Genomic DNA, 27,527 nt, shown 5'->3' on the forward strand with positions numbered 1-27,527 from the left:
CTACCTATAAATCCTCCACCACCAACCAGCTCCAACAACGCATCATCCCCCCAGCAAACACATCCACAATAACTTAGCCTCCATGTACCACCATCAATCACCCAGCCATGTCAACCCTCCAACAAAGCATGCAAGACTACGAACGCAGCAGCATCTACGCAAAGCGCTACAAATGGCGCTGCCACAAGTGTATGTGTATTCCCTCTCCCTCATTCATTTCAAATTCCCGGCTATACACGCCGCTGCCGGCGCGTGTAGGAGTTGCGGCTGACGTGTCTGTATGCCAGGTAAAACGGTGTGGAGATTTGCAGTCAGTGGAGTTACTTGTGTACGGTGCATGCATAAGTTCTGCGAAGCGAAATGCGAGGAGTGTGTTTGGGTAAGGAAGAAGGAAGGTATATCTAGGGGTGATGCGGGTGGAGAAGGTAGTGTTGCTGGTGCTGCTGGTAGTGCTGTTGCTGCTGGTGATTCGGGGAAGAAGGGGAAGGAGAGGGATTAGAGGGAGGGGCTCTAGTGAGGGGTACAGCATGCATTTTAGTGGGATACATAGAAACACGGATACGGGGTGTTTGGTTTGTCTCAGCGATTGCTTGATTGGTCGATTTTCTTCGATTTGAGTCACCAACCTATAGAGGTTATGAGTGGTGAGTTGAGTGACATCTGCCTACATACAGGTGCGCAGTCGAGACGAGGCTCTGCGGACTGCGATGGCGTGCCGAAGTGCGGCTGGCTCTCTTTCGTTTTGGGAGCTGCACTTTATGCTCCGATAGCCCTTTCGCCTTTCCGAGGGGTTGTTTAGCCCTTTTCAACTTTTGATGTCCCTTTTGTGTCTTTTCAGAGGGGCACTTTTCCCCTTCTCCAACTTTTGATGTCCCTTACATGGCTTTTTCTAAGGCATTCTTAAGTCTTTCTCCAACCTTCATTTTTCCATGTCCGAGTACTTCAATCTCCGAACAATGTAGCCGTGGGCGACCAGACCTCATGAATCTGTACACTCCACCCTCTTTCATTTTCATCCTTACTGCTAATCCCACATCCTAAATCTTCGAACCCACCCCCGGCCCGCCCCATTCCTCAGGGCCCCTTCCACCAGACCCCTCCCCGGCCTTCGGCACCATAACCTGCAAAACGCCATCATCCACGCGCGCCCGAAGTCCTTCCCTCTGCACCTGCGCCGGGAACTGAAACCGGCGCGTGAACCCACTCGTCGCTCCGTCCGCAGGCCCTTGCTCCGACAAGCGACCCGTGTTCAAAACACTCCGCCACCCACGGCCGCCTCCCTGTGCATTCACACCCTCTATTTCCAGCGCCTGGTCGTCCGCCCAGCGGATCGAGACGTCGTTCTCGTGGCAGCCTGGGATGTAGCTCTTGACGAAGTAGGCGGAGGGCGACTCGTCGACGTCGAAGTGCGGTGTAGAAGTCTGCACGTCGCGAGCGGCGTATTGGGGAGCAGCAGCACCTCTAAGGATCGCGGGCGGCCCGTAGGGGAAAGTGCAGTCGCACGGGCCCGGGTGGTGGTTGTGCTCGACGAAGGGCTGGGTGTAGCAGGGGCGGTCGTAGTAGTGGGGCTGGCAGGCGCCGTGCTGGAAGACGTAGGGGTGCTGGAAGTGGCGCATGGGGTAGTGGCAGAAGGGGCGGGCTAGGGCGTGGCCGTGGAAACTGTGACACGGCATGTTGAGCGATACGATGCGATGCGATAGAGATTGTGGAGGCTGTGTTCGGTCGTGTCTCCGTTATCCGGGTTGCGAAGTCTCTTGGGCTCAATATATCGGTTATGCCCGTTGAGACGCTCAGTGCTGTGGCGCGGATCAGGTGATGTCTGCTCGTCACTCCACTGAGTATCAGGGTACTTGGACACTTCAAACATGATTTGGAGTACGCGTTCGGGATCCTGCTTTTCATCATCATCGCTTTCGATATGTTTCCGAAGAAGAGGATGACAGGTCGCTTGCCCTGCCATCGACCCACTCGGGCGTAAAAAAGAGGCCACACAGATTCCCAGCAATAGCAGTTCCGCTCACTTTCCATTGCTATAGCTACTCATCCCCTGAATTAGGGAAATACCGGAAACCACCGTTATAATAAGGGCCCTTTTAAGGCTATTTTCGCACAATTCCCCAACTTACGGGCAATTCTTACCTTAGTCAACAAGAAGCTTTAATACTAGACATCCTATTAGAATATATAAAAGGCCTTTTCTTACAAATCAGTGATACTTTTGATATATTTTCACTTGTTGCGTTATAATAAGATGAAAAGGGTGAGTTTCTTTGGGGTGCGGGGAATTCTTACACCCGAGTGCGGCCGCCGCAACGCGTGGCTATGCTCCAACACTTCGCACTCTTATGCAAACCAAAACATCTACAAGAGGGTGGGTCGAGCGAGGTGGACCATCCTCCCTACGGGCGTTCGCAAATTGTAGAGAACTTCTGGGTAACTTGTTTGCACAGACACAAATAACTCTTGCGCGCCATAAAGCGGCAGGAAAATAAGAGGCAAACGAGCCTCAGTCAGTCGGGACCACCATGGCCCAGTCTGCACGCAAGATTTTTGGATCTGATAAACCAATAAAGGCAGGACGGCCTATGCAAGCCGGATAACATCGGGAAAGGAACTTCAAATGATTCGTCGTCTGGAATTTAGCCTTGTGCCCAGTGCTACTTTTACCGCTTCGTTTTATGCAGCCTCAAGGCCGCACTTTGAATACTGCTGCCTTCTGTGAGAATCCTTATACGGCTCGGTCGCCCACTTCTATACTCCTTTCTCGCCAGTGGTTCTCAGCCTACTCCCGTTCTTACTCCACAACTTAGGCCGTTTTATACCTGTAATCTACTATCAATCGGCATTCTGCCACCGAATCATTTATCGTCCGCATGTCCTCTTGCCTTCTTCGATTGGCTTCGCACCACACCAATGAGCGGTCTTGAAAGCGTAGCAAGTGTAGCAACTGTTCTCGACGTCATCATCACGTTAGGGAAGGTGTTACGTCGTGCCAAAAACGCGACTGGAGAATTGAATAGTTACATCAACGGATTGAAAACACTGCATAGTGTAAGTTTTCACTCAAGGGCGAAGGTCTAGTATTAACTTCAGCAGATAAGCAGCGCGGTCGATCTGGCCACCAAAAGCATTGAAGGTCTCGAGAACTTCACCATAGCAGATGGGGGCAAAGAGAAGGGACTGCTCGAGTTCTGTAATGAACATCTAGCCAAGGTCATCAAGGAGGCGGATACAACGCTCCTGAAGAAATATGGACAAGACGATATTTCATTATTCGAGAAGTTGAAGCGGCAGATTCGCTTCAGCCTTGACCAGGAGCCCATCCAAGGCCTTATTCAATCGGTTGAACACGCGAAGTCGACATTGCAGACAGCCCTCTCAATGGCAGTACTATGTCGAGACGAGTCTAGGTAAGTCATCTAATTAGTTAGTAACCGTTAATCCTTACGCCTGATGGTCACTGCGTAGACCTCAGAAGCTGCAAGATAATATCCGAGATATGACCCGCCAGTCCCTTGATGATCATCAAGGCGTCGGGGATAACATGAAAGACACACTACGCGATCATGCCCAGCGTATGGAGAAGTACTTTATCCAACAGAAAGGACAGTTTCAGCAGTCATTCCAGCAGTACAGGAATGAACTGGGCGAACATGCGAAGAATCTGCAAGAGTCTTGTGAACGCAATTGTGCCATATCGATGAAGTTGGAGAAAAGGTCGTTCCAAACCAACTCGATAATCAGCTCGCTCGAAGAGTCCAAAAGCCAGGGTGCGGAAGCAATCAGCGATGTAGGGCTCCCGACTAGCCCTGGGCGAGGTGCACTTCCAGCGGACCACGCATCGTGGCTTTCTCGAAACGGTATACCAGATGATTCACCAGAAGAAGGCATCTCGATTCCAATAAATACATCAGCCAGTCAAGATACAAGCGACGCCTTGTGTGGACTTTGTTCAGCCAGATTGGAAACGAAGAACTCCGGAGATGACGTGGATATCGCTGCGTCCGAAAACGATCAGGATCCAGACTCCTTCGAAAAAGCGTTCGCGAACCTCATCTCCGAATCTTACTTCAATTTGTCGGACGACACAGACACGGATTCACTCGATTTCTGGGAAGCAAACTCGAGTGAGGAAGACTCAGAATCCGACAGCTCCTCTCCGTCGGTATCGCGATTGGGTATTCTGGAGCTACCGGAAAGGGTACGCTTGAACTTGGAAGGAACACTCAGATTGTGCATAATACAGTGCAATCAAAAGTTTCGATTATTCTGTGTTGAAGAGATTTCCAAAGCGACCGCAGAGAACGAGGACGGACCGGATGAAGATATAGAGCTCCTTTTGCAGGCCCCGTGTCTACCTCTCGATTCTTGCAAGCACCTCACTATAGAAATTCCCCTAGAGGAGTTCGATAACTCTGGGATCTTCCCCCGACATGTCAGGCTCTATTGCAGGGAAGGAATCGAAGGATTGAAATTCGGGGAATTGGCTCGGAAATGCTGCGATCATACTCTCTACAGGCATAGTATAGATCACGCAGAAAGCATCAAATGTATTCTGGACAATAGGCGGCTTGCTGGGCATTTGGTAGGGCAGGATGACACATCTTCTATAACGATGTCGGTAGCTTAGTCTACGTAATACTTGGGCCTCCTGAGTCACCCTCGGAATTCCAAGGTCTGAGTAATCCGCTCTTATCCAATCTATGAAGAAAACGTCATGCTAGGGAATAGAAGCTAGCTTTGCAAGCGAATTGTATTAAAGTAGAAGCCACGAGATGCTTCAGTCACGAAAGCAGTTACGTGCGCGGTCACTCCACCAACCATCATGGTTCTCATTCTTTGAGATATATTCGCCACTCTCATGTGATCACAGCATCAAACCTTCGCGATCGATAAGTGGCGCTCGGGTTCCTGCATTAGCAATCGCCACTTATCTATATGTCTCCGAAGATGGAGGGGATAGAATAGTGGAGTGGAAGCCACGAGATGCTCCAGTCACGAAGGCAGTTACGTACACAGTCACTCCACCAACCAGCACGGTGCTCATTCTCTGGGAGATATTCGCCACTCTCATGTGATCGCAACATCAATATCTCGCGAACAGCCACTACTCCGACCAAAACACAACCACTACACCAGTTCGAGGATCGACAACGCTGCAACCATGGAGAGCCTCAGATCTAAAGAAATATTCGACAAAACCGTTCCGGATCCTTCGACCCCAGAAGAAGATCTCGGCTTGCGAATCTCAGCCATCTTCGTCATCTTACTCGCATCGCTACTAGGCGCCTGGTTTCCCATCTTCGCAAGTCGAGGCAGGGAAAGGAGAAAAGACAGCTGGGCGTTTTTCGTCGCGAAGTACTTCGGTTCCGGCGTCATCGTCGCAACTGCCTTCATCCATGTAAGTACTCTCCCAGCAACACTACGTTTCCACAACTTGACGCCGGCTTTCTAGTTACTAGCTCCCGCGCGGGAAGCTCTCACGGATCCTGTCCTGAAGGATGCAATCACCGGGTATCCCTGGGCTGAACTCATAGCCCTCATCATGGTCACACTCATGTTCTTCTTCGAAGTGATTATCATGCGGCAGAGCTCCGCAGGAAGCGAGCATCAGGAAGGAGGAGCCGCGGAGCGCAACTGTCTGATCGATCCTTCTTCCTCGAGGGCCGTGAAGCAATACGGCACCACCAACGGTACCCTCAATGAAACGCGCCCCTCTAGTACGACCAGCATGCCGGGCACCGACCACTTCGGCCACGAGCGCGTGCACGCCGACTACGACGACTTCGCCACCCACTGCGAGAACGAAAGTAGCTCAAGTTCTGGACCCTACGCGGCTCAAATAGTCGGGCTCTTCATCTTGGAATTCGGCATCATCTTCCACTCCGTCTTCATCGGCCTCACTCTCGCAGTTTCAGGGGAAGAATTCAAAGCGCTGTACACCGTCCTCGTGTTCCACCAAGCCTTCGAAGGCCTCGGTCTCGGAGCTCGTCTGGCCAGTATACCCTTCAGCCACGCGCACCGCTGGACGCCACACATCCTGGCTATCGCATTTGCGCTTTCCACACCAGGAGCGGCGGCGATAGGCCTTGCTATCCGGAGCGTGTACCGTGCGGGATCGCCCGTCGCGATCATGATGAACGGCATCTTCGATGCGATTAGCGCAGGAATACTGATCTACACGGGGTTAGTGGAGCTGATGGCGCACGAGTTCATGTTCAGTCCCGAGATGAGTCGCGTGCCGCTTCGGGAGGTTTTGGCAACATTTGGGTGTTTTACTGCTGGTGCTGGTAAGTTCTTCTCGCTGTGCATCCAGATGCATCATACTGACGTACTTTCTTAGGACTCATGGCCCTTCTAGGCGTATGGATATAAACGCAACCGGCATTGCGCGATTAACCCCCACCACTCCGCAGTTCGGCGATCGCACCCGCACGTGACGTTCGCCCAAACCAGCTGCCAACCCAACCGTGGTGTGACGCACGCAGGGATTATACGACTAAGCTTTTGCTACTGCGCTCCCATTGGACAGCACCACGACTACGGAAGCTGCGGTGGCTACCTACCAGGAGTATGATATAAAGACTTGCTGCCGCCCCCATGCGCCGGTTCGTTCCACTTTTTCTCCCGTACGTCTCGCTGACTCCACGATCGCACAATGCATACGCTTCGGCACCAAGACGCATTTCCGCGCGAAGTGTCGCCTATCGGCCTCGGGCCTGGCTTTGTTTGGGGATGTGAGTCAAGCTCACGAAGGGCGGTGGAGGTTCGACACGAGCTTCTGGAGGGTGAGCATGCAGCATTCCTTCCTACTCCCGAACTCATAGCGATTGGAACGAAAGCACACGGGTGATACTAACGGCGAGCAGATCGTCAACCAAGCACACCACAGCCACACGGTACCCATACCGCAAATCCAGATCTAGACGTCAAGTTAGACATGCTGGAACGAGCAGCCGCTCTGAACGAGAAGCTAGAAGCGGCCACGCAGCGGCATGCGCCAGACGCGTGCAAAGCTGAACAAGAACCAGTATGCCAATCTTTCCTTTCCCTCGTATTGACCAATCAACACTGACAGATGCTAGTGCGGAGCTACACCTCAAAACGCGCGACATTCAGATGGAAGGCTTGAAGGCTGGCAGCAGGTCGAATACCCGCTGTATTGCGCGCAGAAGAAATCGCTACGACGGCCTTCCTGCTCCTCCGGGTCTACTCATCATGGAGGCGCAAGTCACAGAAAGAAGGAGAAGTGGAAGTGGTAGGCGTGCTGATGATCGATGACACCGGAAAGGAATTATATCGGCGAGTGGGCTTAGCTGCGTCTACGCAGTACCCCTTCCTTACTGGATACGTGGCAGCGCAATGAATAGTCGTTATCTTTCACCCGGCCTCCAGGATCTCCATCATTCAATTTTGCATGCCTAACTCCCTATCTAGGCACTTTCGTGCATCGCATCGCGTCTGATGCCCGATCGTACGTACAGTCCACTCCGCAATACACGATACTAAACTCCCACCCCATCCCTCCATACCCACACAGCCTTCCACTTCCACGATCTCCCTCCTCCCCCTCCCCGCCTCCCCCCTAACCCCTATTCTCCCTCTCACTATATCGTATGATGATGATGATGCTCATGGTGTTCTCCAGTCCCATGCTCCCCGTGCTCAGGATGCCCCGGATGATGAGGCTCAGCATCCGCATGGTGCTGGCACTCGTGCGACTGCTGCTGGGACTGCGACCGCTGTTGCTGCGCAGCGTCCGCCGGAGCTTGCTCGGTGGTCGGGGCTTGCTGTGGCTCAGCCATAGTTTCTGCATGGGCGTTAGCCGAGACGGGACAAAGACGCGTTTGTGTATGGGCGACTGTACCGGAATAGTTTCGACGAGTAAAGCGAAATGCAGAAGATAGGATTGCCGGCGGTAGTTCTTAGCTGCGCGCAAGGATTTCTACTCCGAAAAAAAGACGTATCGAACGCGGCCAAGTCAGCGTAGATATACCTCCCGCCGTGGAGTGACTGACTGATCCCCAACATTGCCCAGGTGCAAGACAACAACACATCCAACCAGTACACCATCACTCCATCTCCTGACATCCACGTCCATGCCCAGCGCTCGAAGGCAAAAACGCTCCTCTTAAGCCTTCCAAGTCCCCAACGCTCCGAGAATGCTCCGAGACAAAGGGCGTCGTCCCACATAAATTCGCGGGACCTCGTATTCGTCACCCCACGCTCGGAAGTTCGGAAGGGGGTTTTTGCCACTGTGACGCTGACGCTGTGAGGAGAAGATGAAAAGAATCGCGTTGCTATTTGTTGGAGTGTGGCGGAGTCTGTGGGGTATGCGCGCACAAGCGAGCCGTGAAGGGGCGATGAGTCCAGGCTGGCAATGAAAGAATTTCGTCGGCGGGAAGACGCGTGGGGATTGGAGATGTATTAGATGAGATGGGGCAGTGGTAATGTACAGACGCTCTTGGTGCAGAAGAAGAAGGGAATTGAGAAATTATCGTCTAGGGAAGATACTGACTAGAAGACCACAGCCTCGGAACTAAGCGAGGAAGGGCCATATTGCCAGATGGAGCCTAGGTAGGCCTTTGCTATTAGGATCGCTAACAATATATGCCGTGCTGCGCCCTGCCATGCCGTATCGCCATGTAAAGAAGGCGGAGACAAAGAAAGACCGCCGGCTCAACAAAGAGCTGTCGTGCCGACACGCACGCAGCCCGATCACCTTCTAGCTTGACGTCTTCGCGCCGCCATCGGGTTCAACGCTGATGTCCTCGTGGTTCGAGCCCTTCTCAGCCTCTTCCTTCCCGCTCTTCTTCGTTGGCTTCTTGATGCCGATCCTGTGTCGTCCAAGACCGTAGCTGAAGACGAATCCAACGATGGCGAATGCGGTAGGGAGCCACTTCAGCCGGTGATCAGCATTTCACACTTCATCGCAAAACGATACGGGAAACTTACGAATGTGGTTGTAAGTGCCTTGTTGTACGCCAGCTTGACTCCTTCCACATCCTGCGGGCGAATGACGTGAAGAAAATCCGTCGCGCCGGCAGCGATGACTCTCTTTGGGTCAACGTGCGGTGCGTACTGGGCGAGTGCGGGGCCGAGAGCGTTGATGAAGACCGTTTTGGCGATGCAGTTCAGGAAGGTGCCGCCGAAGTACTGGAAAAAGAGGAGGTTGGCTGTTGCGATAGAGATCTCGGACTCTGGGAGTGCGGATTGCGCAGCGAGGACAGGCTGTGATGATCATTCGTAGTCAGACGGAGAGTTGGGGAATAGGGTTGAGAGGTACCATACCATTTGCATTGCAATTCCGCGTCCAACACCACCAATGATCTGGTATCCGATCCATTTCCCCGAAGACGTGGAAGGGATGAAGGTAGTCATGAGACCCGATGCGATGGCCGTCGCTGCGTTGCCGAAGAACGACCAGAGAGGGGCGTAAGGAATCGTCCTAACTAAGCACTGTCAGCAGCAGCATCCGCATATAAAGGTGTTAGTGGTCTTACGCAGGGCACTACATCCTATTCCTGCCACAATCTGGGCGACACAGGTCGGTAGCATCATGACGCCACCTTCTTCGGGGCTCGCGCCCTTCACGGACTGGAACCAGAGCGGCAGGTAATACTGCAGCATCAAGAACGCGCCGCCCTGCACCATTGAGAGAATGCATCCATACAGGACGACGGGCTTCATGACTATCCGCGGAGGAATCATAGCCCGGTCCCCGTAGTGCCACATCCACCCGCCGAATATAGCTGCCATGACACCGGAACCGCACAGGAGGCCGATCGTAGCTGCGGAGCCCCATGCATACTTGCTTCCGCCCCAGCTAACGGCAAGGAGGAACATTACGCATGCTGGGGTGAATATTAAGAAGCCGACGAAGTCCAACTTGTGATGGAGTCCGCAAACGGTGGAAACGGTGGAAGACTTCTCGAGGCCGACCTGATCCGGTATGCGCAGCAAGAGGAAGACTAGGGCGATGAGTCCAGTAGGCGGGAGGAAAATCCAAAGACCTTGCGTGAGCGTTAGGAGGCCGTCAAGTGCCGGATGAAGAAGTAGACTTACACCATCGCCAGCCCAGATGCTGCGTGACAGCACCACCCATGACTGGGCCCACGACTCCGCCGATTCCCACCATGACCACAGATATGGACAAGAGTTGCGCGCGGATAGCCGGTCGCGCAGCGACAGTGATAATGACCATGCTTCCGTTGAATAGACCGCCGCCACCCAAGCCTCCGATGGCTCGCCCGACAATGAAGGCTGTGCTCGTCTTTGCGAGGGCGCTGATTAGAGTGCCTAGAGCGAAGACGCTAATGAAGGTGACAAAAGTTGCCTAGAAATTCCGTGTAAGTGCGAGGCTGGCTGTAGAGGCGAGTTGCTCACCTTGACACGAAAGACGTTGTAAAGTTGACCAGTGAGGGGCTGGACGGAGCATCTGGAGACTGTGAGCTAGTGTTCATGCTCGGCGAGGTTTGGTCAAGTGGAAGCATACAGTGCTAGCATGTAAGCCGTGCCATACCAGTCGACGTCTTCAACGGTTCCGAAGTAAGTGGTAATGGATGGAATTGCCTTGGCGCATGTTAGCGAGGATTCCATTCAAGAAGCAAAGCAACAGCGCACTCACCGTCCCCATCACACTCAAGTACAATATGATCAAAAGGGAATTTAAGCAAACTGCGAAGAAAAGAATGAACAGGGGCAGGCCCGTAACGTACTGCCCTTCGCCCTTCGTCGTAGCGGCTTCAACCTTCTGTTTACGTCCGAACATTTTCGAAAATCTAGTAGAAAGAGTGAGAATGACTGCTGTGCTCACCTATCCAGTTCATTATTGGGATATTTATACCAGGTACCGTGAGGGAGTGATACGCGCTGTTCTGTACCGGGAAGTAGTCAGTTTCCATACGTAAAGATCTGAAACGGTTAGTGCGTTTCCCAAACAGGCTGTAATATACCGTGTCACCACCGGCGAACTCTAACTCCCCGCGTTATATTTCGCATGCCCTGATCCTCCAGGCTCCTCTTTTCGACATCAACAACAATATTTCCAATGCCGTCGATGTATACGGTGCCTCGAGCAAGAGCCTGCCAGAGCTGCGCTGCAGCCAAAGCGAAATGCGAACCGGATATCGGGTATACAAAATGCAAGAGGTAAGTGACCCTAGAAAGTGGTCTGTCTCTAGTCAGGAGTCTTAAAACGGTAGATGCAATAAACATGGGCTCGACTGCGTCTTAAAAGATCCGGCGCCACGCAAGCGTCGGAGGGAAGCGGTGACCAATGATGACTGCGTGCCGACACCGAGCCCAAGCCCGCCGAGCGAGTCCACCTTGAGCTTCGCTGATCTTGTGGAGCTTGAACGGGGCTTAGAATACTATCGGACGGCATTGTTCCAGTATTTTCCGTTTGTCACGCCTCCGGACCTACGCGAAAGCAGTACCGGATTCGCCAAAGCCAAGCCCTTCTTGTCTTCGGTCATTGCCATGCTCGGGTGTACGCAAGACCGGCGGCGGCAGTGCGAGCTGGCTGCGCAGAATAGGGCGTACCTAGCGAGCCATGTGCTTCAACAGGGAGAGAAGTCGTTGGACCTGCTACAAGGCTTGCTGTTGTTGGGCCACTGGTAAGCATATCCGATAAGCGCTTCGAGCTTCTTGACGTTGACCAAATGCTCGCACCCCAGGTACCACTTTCAGTGGGCATTACCAAACCAGCGCACCACTCTCATCCATCTAGCAATGGCTATGGTGGTCGATCTGGATTTGAATCGATCTCCGTTTACGCGAGGTCGGCTGATGACGGCAGCGGATGCCGCCAATGGCTTTGAATTGCGTACCGAAGGCCTCACGGACCACACACTGGAACAGAAGCGCACCTTTCTCGGGTGCTTATATTTGTCAACGGCGTAAGAGATCTTGCGTTTTGTATCGACTCCACATGGCTTTTCCTGACATGCTTCAGTGTATCCAAGTCCTCTCTAAACATGGACGCGGTTCGTTTCTCAGAGTATGCTGAGCGCTGCTGCGAAGTTCTCGAGCAGAGCCCGTTACCTTTCGACCGCGCCGTTGTTTACTTGGTTCGCTTGCAGCATATCGTTGAATTGTTCGGGGTCGCTCGTAGTTCTCTAACCCAGAGCCGAGCAAAAGGCCGCGCTTTCGAACATGCGTCTCCAAATATCATTGATCAAGCCGACGGACCTAGGTATGTCAAGTGTTGGGACCAGCAGCTAGCCGAATGGTGGAATGCCATCCCAAGCAGCGCGCAGACTTGTAAGTGTAGGCACTGTGCGAAAACGACCTGACTGACGGACACCAGATGTGCTGCGCATCCAGTACGCCTACGCGCGTGTTTGCTTGTTCGAGTGCTGCTTGGAAGAATCGCTGTTCCCCTCAGCCCAGGCTCGACTCGGCGTGCTGCGTGAGTGTCTTGCGGCCATACGGTACTCGAACGATATCTTCGTGCCGTTATCGGAACAGCCAATGGCACTCTTGGACGTGCCGTCCCATCTCTTTGCCCAGTCGAACCACACCATGTTCGTCGCGATCCAGCTCTGCTCGGTCAAGTGCGGCGACTGGTCCATGCAGCACGTTGAGCGAATATTGGGCATGGTGGAGATATTTGAGCAGACAGTGCAAAGAATGGAGGGACTGTTCGAGTCAATGCCAGAGAACCGGATCCCGGAGTTCTACAAACGGCTCATTCCGACGGCGAGGGGGTTGAGGAGCTGGTTCGCGGCGAAGATTCGCAGTATAGAGGCTGCCGAGCCGCAGCCGGAGGAGGTGCGGGAGCCAGACCGAGGAATAGATGAGCTCGACTTCGACTTTCTAGGCCAGTTCTTGAACCTAGATGACTCTTTTTGGCTTCAAGGCTTATTGACGGAAGACCATCCATCCTCTCACGGTGTGGAATTCTCCGGATAAAACGACGTGCGTAACAGCTACCCCGGAGGCCTTCGCGGGTGCGTACAATGGGACGTATAATTCGCGGCGCTAATCTTACTTGTACGGCGAGCCCTGGGATCTGGAGAATTCCCTACCGCAAGAACCATCATTCCCGCCGTCATAGCTTCATCAACACCGTTGTTGGGGAGAATCGAATCAATCTCGCCTGGTTCAAACGAACACGAGGCCGCAGTATGCGCTAGGATGGTTGATGGCTGAGTGAAGATGCAGGTGGAAGGAGAAAAGACGCTCGGAGCGAGCTGAAGAAGGCGCGAATGACTGTGTCATTAGTCAGCCGCCTACCTCATGAAGAACAGACGTTGACCCCAGAATGTACCTAGGTAGAACCTCTCCTTCGTCAGTTTATAATGACTGCTGCCCCATTCCGGAAATATTCACAAATTATAGCAAAAGGCGAGGACTACGAGCGGTAGGCGGGATTCATAGTTCGAAGAAGGACATTGGCACTAACAGATACGGCGTCAAGAGGCAGTCACGATGTATTGTTAACATTTCAGAATTTCATTTGCTTCCATCGCTATGTGACAAGGCATGATCAAGCACCCCAAGTTAAGCATCTCTGAAGAGAACACATCAGACCACCTCACCATAGCATCCAGGAAAAGGTTACTCACAGTTTACTCGCAAACCCCTCCTCTTTACACACTCTCTCCGCATCTGCCACGACATCGCATCCGTAAATCATCCTCTGCACATCCGCATCCGCCCACTTATCCGGCACCGGGCCCTTGCCTGTCTTCAGCGCCGCGAAGATCTTGTCGCGCTCCTCCTTCGCCTTGCCAGAACCGAGGTGCATCTGCCGCCCGTTCTCGGCCGCGAGCTCGACGAGCGCTTCGGCGCGGCCTTTCCGCACTTTCTCGTAGAGCTTGAGGGCGCGGTTGATGGTCGCGGGGCTGCAGTCTGCGATGCGCTTCGGATGGAGGGTTACGCCGAGCACGGCGCCGTCTTCGATGGCTTGGGCGGCGCCTTGGGCGAGATGGGGAAGGGTGGGGTGGCATGCGTCGCCGACGAGAGCTACGCTGTCGTGGATCCATGTGCTGAGCGGCTCGTGGACACGGAGCTTCCACTCCACGACTTCGCCGTCTGGCACTAGATCCAGCATCCGGTGAATCATGGGACAGAAGTCTCCGTAGACCTGCATCATGGCGGACTTGGAGCCCGTGGTCGTGTATGTCGAGTTTGGCGCGCCGGCGAAGTTGACGTCGGGCTGGGCGGTCGAGATGTTGTATATCTGCTTGTTGTGGATCGGGTAGGCGATGATGTGTTTCTTCTCGCCGATCCAGCGCGTCACCGTGTCTGCATCGAGGAGCCTGATCAGCTCTGGGTCGTCCTTCATTTGCTCCCGCGTGAGCAGAATGCGGTACGCGGCCTGTCCGGAATCCTTGACATCGGCCGTCTCGTTGAGCTCCTTCAGCATGGCGACTCGGGTCAGACTCTTCACGCCGTCGCAACCTATGAGGATATCGCACTCTACTCGCTCCGGCCGTGCTCCCGACATCTTCTCCGCGGTCGCAGGTGACACCAGGAAGCTGGGCTTCGCGCCGAACTGCACGTCTGATATCAAGCTGTTCAGCTTGAATGTGATACCCGGCTCCTTCAAGCACCCGTCGTACATTGCGCCTGCTAGGCTCGCTCGATGGCCGACCATATGCGGGTATCCATATGTCTTCTCTACGTATTCGAGCTTTACGTATCCCAGCTCCTCATCCGTGCTGCCTTCACGGATGGATGTGTCGCTGCATTGCACGGCTTCTTCGGCGATCTGCTTCCAGCAGCCCATGCGGTCGAGGATGCGTGCCATGTTTGGTGCGAGCTGGATGCCTGCGCCGACGAAGCCGAGTCCGGGTGCAGTCTCGTAGACCGTGATGTTCTTGTGGCCGGCTTTTGCGAGGGAGAGCGCGGTTGCGAGACCGCCCATTCCTGTGCACATTGTTAGCGGACGAAGGTCGACACGGCGCTCAATTGCGATTGCTGCGTACCCGCGCCAATAATTGCTATCCTCAGATTCTCTGCCATGGTGGGCGATGTATGCTCGTCGGCTCAGGCGGTAGGAATACGGAAAGTCGAGAACAAGCACCGAGAGGTATGCAAGACCAGGGCGATGATGTGGTTCGATCAGAGTGCCTCCTCAAGAGCTTCTATATCCCCGGCTCGCCTCCAATTGCTTCACAACTATTTCTCGAAGACGACCCAGCCACCGTACAATCGGGCCCAGATTGTGCGGCCGAATTGGCGCCGGGAGAAGGTATACACGCGTTGTACAAAAAGTTTGAGCTCAGCGGCGCGCCACCCCGGTCCACGGTAGCAGCACCGGCATCTTAAGAACGGGAACCTGCTCCGTGGGACGCCATCAGCTGACCGCGCATCTGGGCCAGCATCCACTGGCGCGCGGCGGGGATAGCCGCGAGTAGCCCGGGCTCTGATGGGACGACGAGGTCTGAGATGGGAGTCGTCCTCAGATGCCGGTCGTGGTGGCCGTGACGTTGTCCCACACGCCGGAGCCCCGCACGCACGGGCCAGCCGAGCCCCACCGCTGCAAATCCCGGCTCATCGTCGGGTACCTGGCACCGGCAGGGGACGCCTTGGCTCACCACCATCCTTCCTGCATCGTCACACATCGCAGACTGGGTCGCTGGAATAGGAGACAGTGCTGGCTACGATGGCTCAGCTAGGTGAAATGGACGCGAGAAGGGCCGAAGAGTCGATGGGAAAGGAGGCGCAGCTGCCACCGGGCGAGCAGAGAAGAGGAGATCCCGGCACATCAGGTTCGGGATGAATTAACGGCAGCAAGCAAGTTCCAAGTAGCGTCCGCTCCCCTCATTTCGAAGGCAGATCGATCTCCGAAGCTAATGGACAAGTATGAATTCAATCTTCTTAAGACAGCTGCTTCGACATGCTCCGCGGTACCAAACCACGCGTTTCTCCATTCTCCGATCGCGACGCTAGAAGTACAGCTCGCGCTGAGAGCAATCCAAGGTCATGACAATGCGGTGGGATTCACTTCTTAGCTACGGTGCGCTCCTTGGAGCCGCACGCGCCTTGGACTGCTCGCCTGCTGCCATCCAGTCGCTCTTGCCGTCGAACGCGAGCGTCAACTTCGCGTACCCCCTCAACGCGAACGCGACATTCCAAGTCCCCCAAGGCGACACCGGATACCCTACGAATGCTGTCGGACTTCCGGCCCTCTGCGCTGTTTCGGCCCAAGTGCAATCCATCGGGAACACCACGTTCGGCTTCGGTCTGTTTCTGCCCGACGACTGGAATGGCCGCTTTCTTGCCGTCGGTAATGGCGGCTTCGCGGGCGGCATCAATTGGCTAGATATGGTGCGTCCAAGGAAGTCACGAACAGAAACCTAGACCCGACTAACTTGAATCGCAGGGACCCGGCAGCCGCTACGGTTTCGCTACCATGTCGACCGACACCGGTCACAATTCCTCGTCCGGCGACGGCGCTTGGGCATACAACCAGCCGGGCAGGCTAGAGAATTGGGGACATCTGGCTATGCACGGCTCTGTGGTCGCGGCGAAGACTATCACGGCTGGCTACTATGGGAAAGATACGTCGTACAATTACTATGCGGGATGCTCGACGGGTGGCCGCCAGGGCTTGAAAGAGGCGCAGATGTATCCGGAGGACTTCGATGGCATCATCGCCGGAGCGCCCGCATGGTGGACCTCCCACCTGCAGCCCTGGACCATAAAGGTAGCGCTGTACAACCTCCCCACCACGGCAGACTACCACATCCCCCCAGCACTATTCCCCACCATCGGCAACGAAGTCCTCAAGCAATGCGATCCCCAGGACGGCCTGACCGATAACATCATCTCAGACCCATACGGCTGCAACTTCCGCCCCGAAGAGCTCCTCTGCGGCGCAAACGTAACCAACGCCACCACAGCAGGCTGCCTAACCTCTCCACAAATCGACACCCTGTACAAGATCTACAGCGATTCCTGGAGCGAAAACCAAACCTTCACGTTCCCGCACCTGAACCTGGGCAGCGAAGCCCAATGGCTGCTCCTCTCTGGCTCCAGCCCCAACAGCCTCGGCACAGACTACGTGCGCTACTTCCTCGGCTTCGGCGCAGACTGGTCCTTCTACGATTACAACGAGAGCATCCAGCGTCTGGCCGATCAAGTGGATCCTGGGAATGCGACTGTGAAGTTCGACCTCTCGGCCTTCCATGCCAAAGGCGGAAAGATTCTCTCGTATCACGGCATGTCCGATGGCCTAATTCCGACGGGCTCGACGCCCTACTTCTACAACCACGTCGACCGCACGCTCAAACCACGCGGCATCGATGTCGACGACTTCTTCCGCTTCTTCTTCGTCCCCGGCATGGGCCACTGCGCGGGCACCTTTCCCAACGTGAATGCGCCGTGGTACTTCGCGGGTGCGAGTCAAGCGCAATCCCTGGGTCCGACCGTCTACGGCGTGCCTGGATTCGAGGACAAGGAGCATGATGCTGTGCTCGCGATGATGGCGTGGGTGGAGCAGGGTATTGCGCCGGACCACATCATCGGGACCAAGTACGCTAATGAGACGCTGCATACGGACGTGATGAGGCAGCGGCCGCTGTGCATGTATCCGAAGCAGGCGATGTACAAGGGGAGCGGAGATGTAGATGAGGCGGGGAGTTGGGAGTGCAAGATGTTGTATTAGACCCAGACCTAGACCTAGGCTGCGCACCATATATGCAAATACTAATAGTACAATTTCGTCGATCTATCCTCCAACGCCACTCTAACCATCTTTATCTATCTATCTATCCCTGCCCCTATCCTATAAACCAACCCAAAAAAAACCCTCACTCACAACTCCAACTCACAACTCGCTCACAACTCACAACTCCACCCCCTCCAACACCCCCGGCACATTCTCCACCAAATGCTCCACCACCGCATCCGGCCCCCTCTCCACCTGCAACCCCTGCGGAATCGCATACGTCGCTATCCCCGGCCGCTCCCGCTCCGCAAGCTGCCGTATCTTGGCCACCTGCTCGGGCGACCACATGGACGCCGAGAAGAGGATGTTGGGCTGGTGTTGGCAGACGGTGGGCGCGACGGCTTCGATGGCTGCCAGCGAGTGGGTTAGTTTAGTGACGGGTTGGGGGAAGGGAGGAGGGGGGAAGGGAGGGAGGAAAGGAGGGAGGGATGGAAAAGAAGGGGTGTTTACTTTCACAGTTCGCCAGGTAGTGGATTTCATAGCGGTCTTTTAGGGCCTCGATTAGGCGGCCGATGAGGCGTTTTGCGCGGTCTGGCGCGGTGTTGACGGTGACGAGGTGGAAGGGGCCTTTGGGTTGGGGTGTATTTTGTGTCATGGTTTGCGTAGGTGTGGGTATGGCGTTTCTGGTTTCGTGTGCTTGTGCTATTCCTTCTTTTTCTAGGTGCGTGCGCGACAGCTCCCTTATTTATCGCACGCATTATATACATCTCTGGTTTTTTCTTTAGTCTTTCGGGAAGGATAGCGATAGCGGAGAATTTCGCGTCGCGAAATCACGGGAAGAGCCTTACTAACCGCCACGACTCGCATCCGACAGGATCCGAGACGCAGTACGAGACTAGCCGGAGGTTTGCCATCTCGGCGCTAGATGTAGCTCCGAGCGAGGCCGGCGCATGACGCCAGTGCGAGCCAGGGGTGTTTCTGCGTAGCGGGGTAAGAAGCTCCGGAGCCAGAGTGAACTGCGGGGCAAGCTTCAAGCGCGATTCTTCGGACGGCATGTTTGCTCTGAGTTGTACATGCAAAAGCTTCCGAGCCCGACGCTTTGCTCCCAATTGAAGCTCCATTGTACGCCGGGGAGATTCCCGAGGGGACTGCCGTGAAGAATACCGGAGGATCTGTTTTCTTGTGTGGTGTGGGAACGGGAGTGCTATCGGAGCTGCGTTTTGAGAGAAAGTGGAGTCGAGATCAGGAGAGATTTACAGGTGTGTATGTACGAGCTCTCGGTCGGTGTGGTGTCGTTCGTGTTCAAGAAGAGAGCGGTAGAGCTTGGGTATGCGTCGTGCTGACTTGGCTGTAATATATAGAAGCGCAGCCCGTTGAGCTTCATTCATACTGATCGCCGTTCGCGAGCGTCTTCCACCCTTCCTTCCTCACCACACTTATCCGCCACCAACCATGTCGTCTCTCAACCGCAAATCCTCCTTCGAAACCGCCAGTGCCGCCTTCCGCGCCCACATCCCCGACCTCTCCACCCCGCGCTTCCAAACGGCCTCTAAGCAGAGCATCTACGAGTACGTGCAGTCGTTCAAGGAAAAGCAGCACCCGCCGTGGCTCTTCAATCTCACGCAAGCATGGGCGAAGCTGTACGATGAGCCGTACAAGGGGCTCACGAGCGATGGGACGGTGCGGGAAGGCTTGTTCGAGAGGCGGGACGAGGGTGTGGAGATTGGCAAGGTGGTGGCGAAGGCGGAGGAGCTGCTGGGGGCGTTGGACGAGGAGCAGAAGAGGAAGGTAAGGTATCCGATTAATGCAAGGGAGTGGAGGGCGTGGTCAAATCCGGAGTTTTTGCTACGGCCGTTTGGGCTGAGGCTTGAGGAAGGTGAGTGCATACATACCTCCATCTCCTTACTTACCAGCCATGCTGGCGGACCCTCCCGCTATGGCACAAGAAAACCGAAACTAAAACATGCTCGCAGTCCCCGAAGCCACCGCGCAGTCCATCCTCCGCGTCATCGAAGCCTCGCTCTCGCCCGAAGGCTACCAAAAAGCCCTCTCCGCCATGCGCATGAACCACTTCCTCGGCGAAGTGGTGCACCTGCCCCACATCATGAACAAATACTCATACAACTTCCTGCTCTTCGGCGCGCCGTCGACCGACCCCTCCTCGCCCTGGGGCTGGCTGCTCTACGGGCACCACCTCTGCCTGAGCTGCTTCTTCCGCGGGCCGCAGGTCGTCATCAGCCCGCTGTTCTGCGGGGCGGAGCCCAACGTGATCGACGCAGGGGCGTGGAAGGGGACGGAGATTCTGCACAAGGAGGGCAATTTGGGGCTGCGGCTGATGCAGAGTCTGCCGCCCGAGCAGCAGCAGAAGGCGCAGCTGTACAAAAAGCTGCGCGACGACCGCATGAAGCAGACGGGCGATCTGACCGTCGACGAGTGGAACAAGGACGACCAGCGCCATCTCTGCGGCGCCTTCCGCGACAACCGCGTCGTGCCGTACCAGGGCGTGCTGGTCTCGTCCTTCACGCCCGAGCAGCAGCAGCTCGTGCTCGACATCGCGGACGAAATGGTCATCTACTTGCCCGCCAAGTCGCGGCAGCTCCGGCTGGCGGATATCAAGAAGCACTTCGACGAGACGTACTTTAGCTGGATTGGCGGGTATGGCGACGCCGACGCGTATTACTTCCGCGTGCATAGCCCGGTGGTGGTGCTGGAGTTTGACCATCATTCGGGCGTGTTTTTGGCGAATGCGGAGCCGGCCAAGTTTCATACGCATACGATTGTAAGGACGCCGAATGCGGGGGATTACGGGAATGCGATTAGGGATCGGGAGCATAAGCTGTGAGGGTAGTGAGTGAGTAGGTGTTGTACCGAAGATGGTGCGTTTCAGGGGCAATTTCAATATTGCGTTTCCCCTTCTCCTTGCGCACTACTATGTGTGTGGGCATGGAATGGGATATACTCGCAATGTGTTCTGAGCTTCTTGATATGCCTATATTTGTCACTTGAGGCTCGAGTTACCCAGGGACCTTGTTTTATCATCCATCATATAGTGCAACGATCAGGCGCTGGGACATATTGCCACCAGTCATCAACAAAGCACGCGTCGCGGCTCACATTCTTCACGCCTCTTCGGTGTCAAAACTGCGCCCGCGAATCCCTCCTCGATCGCCACGCCGCTGGCCGCGGCCCGGACCCCGTGTGGACGGATAGCGCCGCGGGTTCTTCCGAAACATGGGGAAGTCTGATCACGCCGGACGCTGATCGTGGATTGACGGTTTACGTGACGCTTCATGGCCGATGCCTCAGCGCTCGCTAACACCGCTGTGGATATGCACTGGCATATTGGGGGTCTGAAAGAGCGCCCCAAGCTCACACCATTTGACGAGCAGAGTGTTGTACAATAGACTTTCAATGCGGAGAAGCAGATACAGTTTCATATGCAATACGAGCCGTAACCCTCAAAAGTATGGAGGAGCAGCCTACTCTCTCAATCGTCCCCATCTCCACCGTGTATGCCGGATCCTGGGGCTCAAAGAAATGGGCTGGAAAAACGCAGCCTGGCGGCCTTCAAGGTCGCAAGCGTACCCATACCAAGCCCAAATACAATGCGGTTCCTCACAGAGTCGCCGACTAAATCCTCGCCGTCATAGTAGTACTCCCCCTCAACGCCTGACCCTTCAACTGCAGCGCGAGTGTCGGAATCACGCTCACGCCAACCAGCAGCGCAACGCACACCCCAGCGCTATTTGCAATACCGACGTTGGTGAACATAGACGGGAACCTGCATCGCGCATAAGTATCCGAAGTGCTTCTCGGACAGCACTCAAAACTTACCAGAACGGTCCAATGAAGCCCCAAATCTGCCTCACAAACGTGATAAATACTCCGATACTAGCAGCCTCTTCGTGGTAGCAGTCCACGGCATACGTGATAAGGACAGTCGTGACGATCTGGTTTCCGGCAGCGGCGATCCCAGCGCCGACCACCGGGGTGACGTTCCACTTGCCCTCAGGCGCTTGCTGGATGCGCACGAGGAAGACGACGACACCGCAGATTGTGCATGCGTACCCCAAATAACTCAGCCAAAGTCTGTACTCCGCCGCCGGCCTCCCCGCAGCCATCTTCTTCGCGCGCTGGCGCATCCAAAGATCACTAGCGTGCCCGCCGATCTGCTCTCCGATCACCGATCCGATGATGATACCCAGGAACTGCAGGCCCAGCTGCTGGGCATTGAAGTGAAATTTCTCCGCGAACAGCTGCGGGATCTCGACAGTGATGAGAACAGAGCCGAAGAGGAAGACCATTGAGTAGGCGCAGGCCGGGATCATGACGCATGGGTACTTGCACATGCGCAGAGGCGATATGAATTCGAGGGCTGTGAATGGCGTGGTGTCGATGCGGCGGAACTTGAAGTATGCTTCTCTGAAGCTGGGGAGCTTGTGCGGGTGGACATGGTGGCGGATGAAGCGTGTTTCGGGGCCGAGGAAGAGGTAGAGGACTAGTTGGCCGCCATTTATCTGTATGCGAAGTCAGTCCAGCTGCGCGAACGGTAGTTGAAGGGGTATTGACCATTGCCAGGATCCAGTAGATCCATCGATATCCGATGTTATATGCCACAAAGCCAAAGATGAACGGCGCAAGCGGCACACCAAGCGTAATCATCAGCGTCCAAATGCCCATGAATCTCGCGCGATCCTTCTTAAAGAACGTCTCTACAACAACCGCACTCCCAATCGCAGAAGCAGGGCAGATGAAGAAGGCGGCAAAGGCGCGGCACGTTGCCATGGAGCCATACGAGTTCGTCTTCGCGCAGGCGATGTTGAACAGCGCTGCGCCGATCAAGGAGATAATGAAGATAGGGCGGCGACCGTACCGCGTGGACAAAGGGCGCCAGAACAAAGGACCGCCTCCAATAATGGCGATCTGAAGGGAGGTGAGATAGGAGGCGTGCTGGATATCGACTTTGAGATCCATGGCGATGTCCTCGTAGGCTGGAATAATGGCCGCTGCGATGAAGGTCGACATGCAGGCGTGGAAGGCTACGAGGATGATGTTCGAGGTTTTCTATGATAGGCCATCAGCATTTGGAGGACGCCTACAGCACGAGGAGGCACATACCTTCCAGGCTGGCCAGTTGTATGGATCCGCCTCGCTCATTGTCGGGACGGGATCGAGTTCGAGCGTCCCATGCCTCAGGAGCAGATACTGGCGATGCTCTTCGGACAGATTCGCGATCTCATCTTTCTCCAGATACGTTGCGTGGGTGGCAGCATGTTCAAGGTCCCCGTTGCCATTCTGCTGAATGGCCTCTGGCTTCTCGTCGGTCATCTTTTCTGGGTGTGATCGAACTCAAGGTTGACTGAGCGGTATACTAAGACAAGCACAAGAAGGGAAATGGAAGTAGGAGAGCAAACCTTTCATCCAGATGAGGAGCAGCCCACCCTCTTGTACAAAGCCACTGATCCGGAACGAGGTGTGGAGTCCCCAGGTTGGTGAGGCGGCCCATGGGGTGCCTGCAGGGATCATTGAGTCCTTTCGTCACTGCGAATTCATTAGCTCCGAGAGCGCCCAACCACGACAAGGCCACTAGCCACTGCAGGTAATGGCCCGAAATCAACCGGGACCGCGGTCTTCGATCATCGACCGTTAGCTGCTAAAGGGGATAGAAGCCCACTCGCCGTCAAGACCGGATCTTAGTGTCGGGAGCATAGCTGGCAGTAATGATCGGCGTCTGGCAAAACGCAATACTCGCAACGCATCGGAAACCCGGGATCTTAGCGTTTCATCGGATGCAGTACTGAACGCCGGAGCGAAAGCTGGGACCGCGTAAGTTGATTGTTGTACGAATTTTGATAGCGCCGCAGTGACGCTTGGTGCTGAGGCGGGTTCAAGCTTTGGGGCGAAGCTTGTCCTCGGCTCCAAGCCTTGCTCCCGCACGCCGCGCATCTCGCTTCTCCCAAAGCGCACACGGAATGAAGCTCAGAATTAGGGAAAATCTGAAGACCGTACATGATGAAGGGCCGATAAGGAAAGCTTGACCCGACGACGCGTGTCTCCATAAGGGAGCAGATTCCATGGTGATCTAGTTCGAAGTAGTCATGCAGGGAAGCCTGCGGCTTCTTCCGCATAGATTGCCGCTCAACCAAGCCGAAGCTTGTTCCGATTCGATACTTGGCGGGAAATAACACCCTAGCAAAACTCGGCGGCATCGATTCGGCAGAGCAGGCGCCGAAACGGTAAGCCGCCTAATTCGAGCCTCCAGGCTCCGGTGGTCAGGATCGAACAACCGGAAGCATCCTGGTTGACAGAAGGCGCATTGAGATAATTGACCCTGAAGGGCTTTAAAGGTCCCTCGACGTTCGACTCTGCAGGGCCGTTCGCAACACGCCTCTCAATGCGTACCTGAAGGACCCTCACCGTTATCGAACTCGGGATCATAGTAATATGCGGAATCATCAGCAAATCCTTTGCTAGAATTTGGATCGAACATCGATCCATATGCGGAGTCTTCGAACCCGCCATACCCCTCAAGCTCATGGAACTGGAAGAGCACTGCATCGAAATCGTAAGTAGAATATTCCTCTAGTGGTGGCGCAGGCTCGAAGGACGCCAGTTCGTTCTCGAGCGTGGGTTTATCGGTAGTTGCATCTGTTTCCGTGGGCTCGGCTCTCATCGCGGCTTTTGGGTGAGTCTCAGGGTCCGAGGAGCCAGGCGCATTAGACCCATCGGAAGTGAGTTCCGCGGACATGGCCTGCGCGGCATCGCTGCGAACCAAAAAGGTACACATTAGCAAACGCAGAATGGTGCAGGATATGGATATGTTGTAACGCGTCCTAGCTCTTTACCTGCTGTAGCCGTTTAAGAGTAGCTTTCAACGGGCAAAGGAATAAAACCAAGGCATGCTGCGGTGTGCATCGCGATATACATACCTAGCTGTAGTTGGCTCAGTGTTGCGAGACCGGGTGTATGTCTGGAATAGCTGGAGCTGGAGATCGCGAACGATTTCGACCAGCTGGCTCTTGAGTCTCTCTTCCACGGGACTAAACTCTCTTTCCACCGCAAGTTCAAGTTCGCGACGGACTGCTGATGGTAGTTCACGGCGAAGGAATTCTTCGTAGCGCGCCAGTTCGTTGAAGCCGGGGGACTTCGCCTTTTGATAGACCCGCTGCCAGGCTTCATCAAGATCTGCACATAGGTTAGTCAGATTAGACTTGCATCTCAAACGGAGATAGCGACAAGGCCAAATAACTTGAACCGACATTCTCGCCAGTTTAACATCCAACAGACCTATTAGGACATCCACGAACCTGGACCCTGACTCGCTGTTGTCCAGACAAGGCGCCATTCTGACGTTCTTGATCCGCACCGCTACCAAACTCTCCGCTTCTTGAAGGGGCAATTGGCAGGCAACTACTTACACGGCGAGGGCATCATATCTTCGTCGTCAGCCGGGAACAAGATGCGATACATCTCCTTCCACTTGTCTGCTTCGCTGGGCTCTGTTTGCGGCTTCTTCCTGCTTCTCAGTTGCTTCTCTTGAAGCTTGTCGAAACCTTCAACGATTTCCCTTGGGCGCCTTGTGCAAGGCTCAACCGCCCGCTGATGATCATGGAGGAACGACTCCACCTTGAACGTCTCGTAGCAACGAGGGCAAAAGATGGGGAGTGCGTGATTGCGGTAAAGGTGCTCCCTGCCATCTATTAGTAAAATAAGCCCCTCCGTGCAGAAACAGTAGAAATGCATTATGCCTCAAAGCGCGGATCGAAAGTGTTCGGCGCACACCGGGTGACAAACAATATCGTGGGATATGTAGATGTTCAAAAGTGAGAAGGAGCTTACTTGACGCGCCGAACTTCATCCCACCCAGGACCGACACATGATCGCCGCGTAAGATACTTATCAGGATTTCTCTTGTAGTAAGGGCAGGCAAACTTTCGCTTGTTGCTTTCAATATCACAGGGCATTTTATCTTTCCTCGATCGTTTCGATGAAGACTCATCATCTTCTTCACCCGATCGGTTGCCGTCGTCGCCTCGTGCATGTTTATGAGAGCCGTCCCGAGACGAAGTGATTGATTGCCCTGCGGCGGACTTCCGGTTGGCCGTCGTCGTTTCTTGCAATGGTGTGGAAGTGTCCTGTTTCGAGCCGGCTACCTGCGTTAATGGGGGCAATGAAAACGATGATTTGCCGTCCGTTGGTGAGTAATCCGGAGATGTAGTGATGCCCAGCAGTGGAGACGTGACTCTATCGATGTTCAGGTGTGCTCTTCGGCTCGTAGGCAAACCACGAAATATGCTGTAGAAGTAAGCCATGACCCGATCTACCACCCTTCTCTTCTCAATTGTAAGCGCAGACGAATCACTTTCGTCTTCCGTGCTCCCAGCGCTTGCCAATGGACTAGACGAAACATCGCTTTCGCATTTCCCCCTCAGTCCATGCCCTGGAAACGAGCTAGACATCTCCTTTCTCTTGATCTCCCGTTCCGATACTTTAATCGGAAGTCTGTTGATATTCTTGCCCTTAAGCGTTACGAGCAAATTATCAGCGGTCAAAAGCTGATCTTTTGGTTCATTTTCCACAGAGTACCCGAGCACTAGGCGCTCCGCTCCTACAGTCCCCGTATCCGTAAGGCCTACGTTGAAACCCGCAGCGGTTGTGGGTTGCCTTGTGCTTATGGAATCGTGCAATTTGTGCGTCTTAATATGATCTCCGTCGCGTGTCGCGTTCGACGTACGCGTTCCTGCTTGTGCACTCTTTGGCGCTCTTGCGCTGTGTGAAGAGACATCTTTCGATAGCCCCTTTGCCGATTCGAAGTTGCCTTCCTTCATCATTTTCAGTAGTTCTACGTCCGAAGGCGCTGGCAGAAAGCTCGGCGACTCGAAAAGACGGGGATTGCCCAGAGGCGGCCAAGCGGAAACGAAAGAATAAGGCGCATCACAGTACTCCTGGACCAGTGGATGGGATTGCATCGGATCCAGGGCATGACCAGAAGATTGCGTCTCTCCCACTGGCTGGTGGCTCGAGTATTGCGTGCCCGGAAGCATGGAGTTGTGATATTGAAGCGTAGAGACGTCTCCGGGATGGTCCGGCCAATCTCCTATTGGTGGCTTGAATGCGACGCGTTGATTGAAGTCTACACATTGTCTCTTCCTCTTCACGCAATTCGCGCACACCGGCCGTTCTTCACCGCATGATATCCTCCTCTCTCTGCATGGCAGGCATCCGGTCCTAGCACGCCTCTTGATTTCCAAGCCGGATGCTATGGACATTGCGGATTCGCGATCCTGTCTCTTCGCAACTGGTGCGTCCTCATCGAGCTGGGCCTGCATAGGCGACACCTTGTTGGTTATCGGCTTGAGGACTGGTACTGTTAGAACATTTCTCAATAAGGAGAGGAGGCTTAGATGCTGGAAGTCCTCACATTTCTCATCGTGCTTAACGATTCTTCGGTTGAGGACGCCACAATTCGTCCATCTGGATGTGGCACAGCGGGCCTTCTCCTGAACTTCATGACCGCAGCTGTAAATGTGAAGCACCTCAGTGCACATGGTAGAGCCGACAGACGAGTTGTGCGATAAAATATCCTGCAACGGCAGAGAGCCGACGAAACTCCGTGCTCGATTTGCACGTCGAAAGAACTGGTTGGGCAGGATAGGCGGTGAATACTGCAGGCGAGAAGTGGTTCACCATGCGTTGAGTCGGTAATCACCGCGCGTGAGCCACATAAGATGTTTTGAACGAAGTTCGTCGACGCAGGGCGACAAGAAATGAGTTCTGCGCAATTGCGACGAAGCGTGCGGGCTGGGCAGTGCCACAACATTTAGGCTGAAACTTCCTGCCTGAGGCATCATGTCCAGCAACTCCGTCGAAGATAGGTGTCTGGTGCGGTCACGGGAGCAGAGAA

General features: G+C 54.7%; 12 protein-coding genes across 12 annotated transcripts; 5 read left to right on the forward strand and 7 right to left on the reverse strand.

Annotated features, from left to right (window-relative positions):
- Positions 1 to 542: 542 nt before the first annotated feature.
- BU26DRAFT_519863 (uncharacterized protein) lies at positions 543 to 1,718 on the reverse strand. The gene has a single exon (XM_033829168.1). The coding sequence runs from the start codon at positions 1,671 to 1,673 to the stop codon at positions 1,038 to 1,040; it is 636 nt and encodes a 211-aa protein (XP_033683131.1). The 5' UTR covers positions 1,674 to 1,718; the 3' UTR covers positions 543 to 1,037.
- Positions 1,719 to 2,620: 902 nt separating this feature from the next.
- Positions 2,621 to 4,472, forward strand: BU26DRAFT_551505 (uncharacterized protein; the record flags this gene model as incomplete). The annotated part of the gene is made up of 5 exons (XM_033832106.1): positions 2,621 to 2,718; positions 2,772 to 3,051; positions 3,097 to 3,410; positions 3,469 to 4,201; positions 4,401 to 4,472. 5 exons carry the CDS (start codon positions 2,621 to 2,623, stop codon positions 4,470 to 4,472), a joined length of 1,497 nt encoding a protein of 498 aa, XP_033683132.1.
- Positions 4,473 to 5,164: 692 nt separating this feature from the next.
- BU26DRAFT_428805 (ZIP zinc/iron transport family) lies at positions 5,165 to 6,375 on the forward strand (the record flags this gene model as incomplete). The annotated part of the gene is made up of 3 exons (XM_033823804.1): positions 5,165 to 5,401; positions 5,456 to 6,290; positions 6,344 to 6,375. 3 exons carry the CDS (start codon positions 5,165 to 5,167, stop codon positions 6,373 to 6,375), a joined length of 1,104 nt encoding a protein of 367 aa, XP_033683133.1.
- A 271-nt stretch (positions 6,376 to 6,646) lies between these two features.
- BU26DRAFT_519867 (uncharacterized protein) lies at positions 6,647 to 6,995 on the reverse strand. Its single transcript, XM_033829169.1, has one exon. The coding sequence runs from the start codon at positions 6,905 to 6,907 to the stop codon at positions 6,749 to 6,751; it is 159 nt and encodes a 52-aa protein (XP_033683134.1). The 5' UTR covers positions 6,908 to 6,995; the 3' UTR covers positions 6,647 to 6,748.
- Positions 6,996 to 8,527: 1,532 nt separating this feature from the next.
- Positions 8,528 to 10,176, reverse strand: BU26DRAFT_519869 (MFS general substrate transporter). The gene is made up of 5 exons (XM_033829170.1): positions 10,066 to 10,176; positions 9,504 to 10,013; positions 9,292 to 9,452; positions 8,956 to 9,231; positions 8,528 to 8,899 (listed from the first exon to the last, which is right to left on the reverse strand). The coding sequence occupies exons 1-5, from the start codon at positions 10,103 to 10,105 to the stop codon at positions 8,726 to 8,728; spliced, it is 1,161 nt and encodes a 386-aa protein (XP_033683135.1). The 5' UTR covers positions 10,106 to 10,176; the 3' UTR covers positions 8,528 to 8,725.
- A 519-nt stretch (positions 10,177 to 10,695) lies between these two features.
- BU26DRAFT_327743 (uncharacterized protein) lies at positions 10,696 to 13,091 on the forward strand. Its single transcript, XM_033822141.1, has 5 exons — positions 10,696 to 11,151; positions 11,205 to 11,618; positions 11,679 to 11,900; positions 11,957 to 12,264; positions 12,311 to 13,091. The coding sequence occupies exons 1-5, from the start codon at positions 11,051 to 11,053 to the stop codon at positions 12,913 to 12,915; spliced, it is 1,650 nt and encodes a 549-aa protein (XP_033683136.1). The 5' UTR covers positions 10,696 to 11,050; the 3' UTR covers positions 12,916 to 13,091.
- Positions 13,092 to 13,439: 348 nt separating this feature from the next.
- Positions 13,440 to 15,124, reverse strand: BU26DRAFT_327434 (FAD/NAD(P)-binding domain-containing protein). Its single transcript, XM_033822140.1, has 2 exons — positions 14,937 to 15,124; positions 13,440 to 14,877 (listed from the first exon to the last, which is right to left on the reverse strand). The coding sequence occupies exons 1-2, from the start codon at positions 14,971 to 14,973 to the stop codon at positions 13,568 to 13,570; spliced, it is 1,347 nt and encodes a 448-aa protein (XP_033683137.1). The 5' UTR covers positions 14,974 to 15,124; the 3' UTR covers positions 13,440 to 13,567.
- Positions 15,125 to 15,559: 435 nt separating this feature from the next.
- On the forward strand, positions 15,560 to 17,680 carry BU26DRAFT_485580 (feruloyl esterase B precursor). Its single transcript, XM_033825888.1, has 2 exons — positions 15,560 to 16,281; positions 16,337 to 17,680. Exons 1-2 carry the CDS (start codon positions 15,937 to 15,939, stop codon positions 17,618 to 17,620), a joined length of 1,629 nt encoding a protein of 542 aa, XP_033683138.1. The 5' UTR covers positions 15,560 to 15,936; the 3' UTR covers positions 17,621 to 17,680.
- Positions 17,681 to 17,790: 110 nt separating this feature from the next.
- On the reverse strand, positions 17,791 to 18,414 carry BU26DRAFT_458230 (uncharacterized protein). The gene is made up of 2 exons (XM_033824969.1): positions 18,134 to 18,414; positions 17,791 to 18,033 (listed from the first exon to the last, which is right to left on the reverse strand). The coding sequence occupies exons 1-2, from the start codon at positions 18,276 to 18,278 to the stop codon at positions 17,801 to 17,803; spliced, it is 378 nt and encodes a 125-aa protein (XP_033683139.1). The 5' UTR covers positions 18,279 to 18,414; the 3' UTR covers positions 17,791 to 17,800.
- A 244-nt stretch (positions 18,415 to 18,658) lies between these two features.
- On the forward strand, positions 18,659 to 20,710 carry BU26DRAFT_540923 (uncharacterized protein). Its single transcript, XM_033831573.1, has 3 exons — positions 18,659 to 18,886; positions 18,985 to 19,499; positions 19,597 to 20,710. The coding sequence occupies exons 2-3, from the start codon at positions 19,076 to 19,078 to the stop codon at positions 20,463 to 20,465; spliced, it is 1,293 nt and encodes a 430-aa protein (XP_033683140.1). The 5' UTR covers positions 18,659 to 18,886; positions 18,985 to 19,075; the 3' UTR covers positions 20,466 to 20,710.
- Positions 20,711 to 21,253: 543 nt separating this feature from the next.
- BU26DRAFT_565549 (MFS general substrate transporter) lies at positions 21,254 to 22,951 on the reverse strand (the record flags this gene model as incomplete). The annotated part of the gene is made up of 4 exons (XM_033833411.1): positions 21,254 to 21,404; positions 21,458 to 22,140; positions 22,193 to 22,687; positions 22,742 to 22,951. 4 exons carry the CDS (start codon positions 22,949 to 22,951, stop codon positions 21,254 to 21,256), a joined length of 1,539 nt encoding a protein of 512 aa, XP_033683141.1.
- Positions 22,952 to 24,652: 1,701 nt separating this feature from the next.
- On the reverse strand, positions 24,653 to 27,416 carry BU26DRAFT_327845 (uncharacterized protein). Its single transcript, XM_033822142.1, has 4 exons — positions 27,045 to 27,416; positions 25,463 to 26,984; positions 24,883 to 25,313; positions 24,653 to 24,808 (listed from the first exon to the last, which is right to left on the reverse strand). The coding sequence occupies exons 1-3, from the start codon at positions 27,169 to 27,171 to the stop codon at positions 25,034 to 25,036; spliced, it is 1,929 nt and encodes a 642-aa protein (XP_033683142.1). The 5' UTR covers positions 27,172 to 27,416; the 3' UTR covers positions 24,653 to 24,808; positions 24,883 to 25,033.
- Between the last annotated feature and the right edge of the window lie 111 nt (positions 27,417 to 27,527).

This window comes from Trematosphaeria pertusa, assembly GCF_010094035.1.
Source record: "Trematosphaeria pertusa strain CBS 122368 unplaced genomic scaffold BU26scaffold_8, whole genome shotgun sequence".
NCBI lineage: Eukaryota > Fungi > Ascomycota > Dothideomycetes > Pleosporales > Trematosphaeriaceae > Trematosphaeria > Trematosphaeria pertusa.

Coding starts and splice junctions, on each gene's coding strand:
- BU26DRAFT_519863 (XM_033829168.1), bottom strand. CDS start 1,673: ATGCCGTGTCACAGTTTCCACGGCCACGCCCTAGCCCGCCCCTTCTGC.
- BU26DRAFT_519867 (XM_033829169.1), bottom strand. CDS start 6,907: ATGGGTACCGTGTGGCTGTGGTGTGCTTGGTTGACGATCTGCTCGCCG.
- BU26DRAFT_519869 (XM_033829170.1), bottom strand. CDS start 10,105: ATGGGTGGTGCTGTCACGCAGCATCTGGGCTGGCGATGGT. Junction 9,232..9,291: donor GCGGAATTGCAATGCAAATG/GTATGGTACCTC, acceptor TGATCATCACAG/CCTGTCCTCGCTGCGCAATC. Junction 8,900..8,955: donor AGGCACTTACAACCACATTC/GTAAGTTTCCCG, acceptor CACCGGCTGAAG/TGGCTCCCTACCGCATTCGC.
- BU26DRAFT_327743 (XM_033822141.1), top strand. CDS start 11,051: ATGCCGTCGATGTATACGGTGCCTCGAGCAAGAGCCTGCCAGAGCTGC. Junction 11,152..11,204: donor GGGTATACAAAATGCAAGAG/GTAAGTGACCCT, acceptor TTAAAACGGTAG/ATGCAATAAACATGGGCTCG. Junction 11,619..11,678: donor TTGCTGTTGTTGGGCCACTG/GTAAGCATATCC, acceptor CTCGCACCCCAG/GTACCACTTTCAGTGGGCAT.
- BU26DRAFT_327434 (XM_033822140.1), bottom strand. CDS start 14,973: ATGGCAGAGAATCTGAGGATAGCAATTATTGGCGCGG. Junction 14,878..14,936: donor GATAGCAATTATTGGCGCGG/GTACGCAGCAAT, acceptor CAATGTGCACAG/GAATGGGCGGTCTCGCAACC.
- BU26DRAFT_485580 (XM_033825888.1), top strand. CDS start 15,937: ATGACAATGCGGTGGGATTCACTTCTTAGCTACGGTGCGCTCCTTGGA. Junction 16,282..16,336: donor GCATCAATTGGCTAGATATG/GTGCGTCCAAGG, acceptor CTTGAATCGCAG/GGACCCGGCAGCCGCTACGG.
- BU26DRAFT_458230 (XM_033824969.1), bottom strand. CDS start 18,278: ATGACACAAAATACACCCCAACCCAAAGGCCCCTTCCACCTCGTCACC. Junction 18,034..18,133: donor CTACCTGGCGAACTGTGAAA/GTAAACACCCCT, acceptor ACTCGCTGGCAG/CCATCGAAGCCGTCGCGCCC.
- BU26DRAFT_540923 (XM_033831573.1), top strand. CDS start 19,076: ATGTCGTCTCTCAACCGCAAATCCTCCTTCGAAACCGCCAGTGCCGCC. Junction 19,500..19,596: donor TGGGCTGAGGCTTGAGGAAG/GTGAGTGCATAC, acceptor ACATGCTCGCAG/TCCCCGAAGCCACCGCGCAG.
- BU26DRAFT_327845 (XM_033822142.1), bottom strand. CDS start 27,171: ATGTGCACTGAGGTGCTTCACATTTACAGCTGCGGTCATGAAGTTCAG. Junction 26,985..27,044: donor CGTTAAGCACGATGAGAAAT/GTGAGGACTTCC, acceptor TAACAGTACCAG/TCCTCAAGCCGATAACCAAC. Junction 25,314..25,462: donor GATGAAGTTCGGCGCGTCAA/GTAAGCTCCTTC, acceptor AATAGATGGCAG/GGAGCACCTTTACCGCAATC.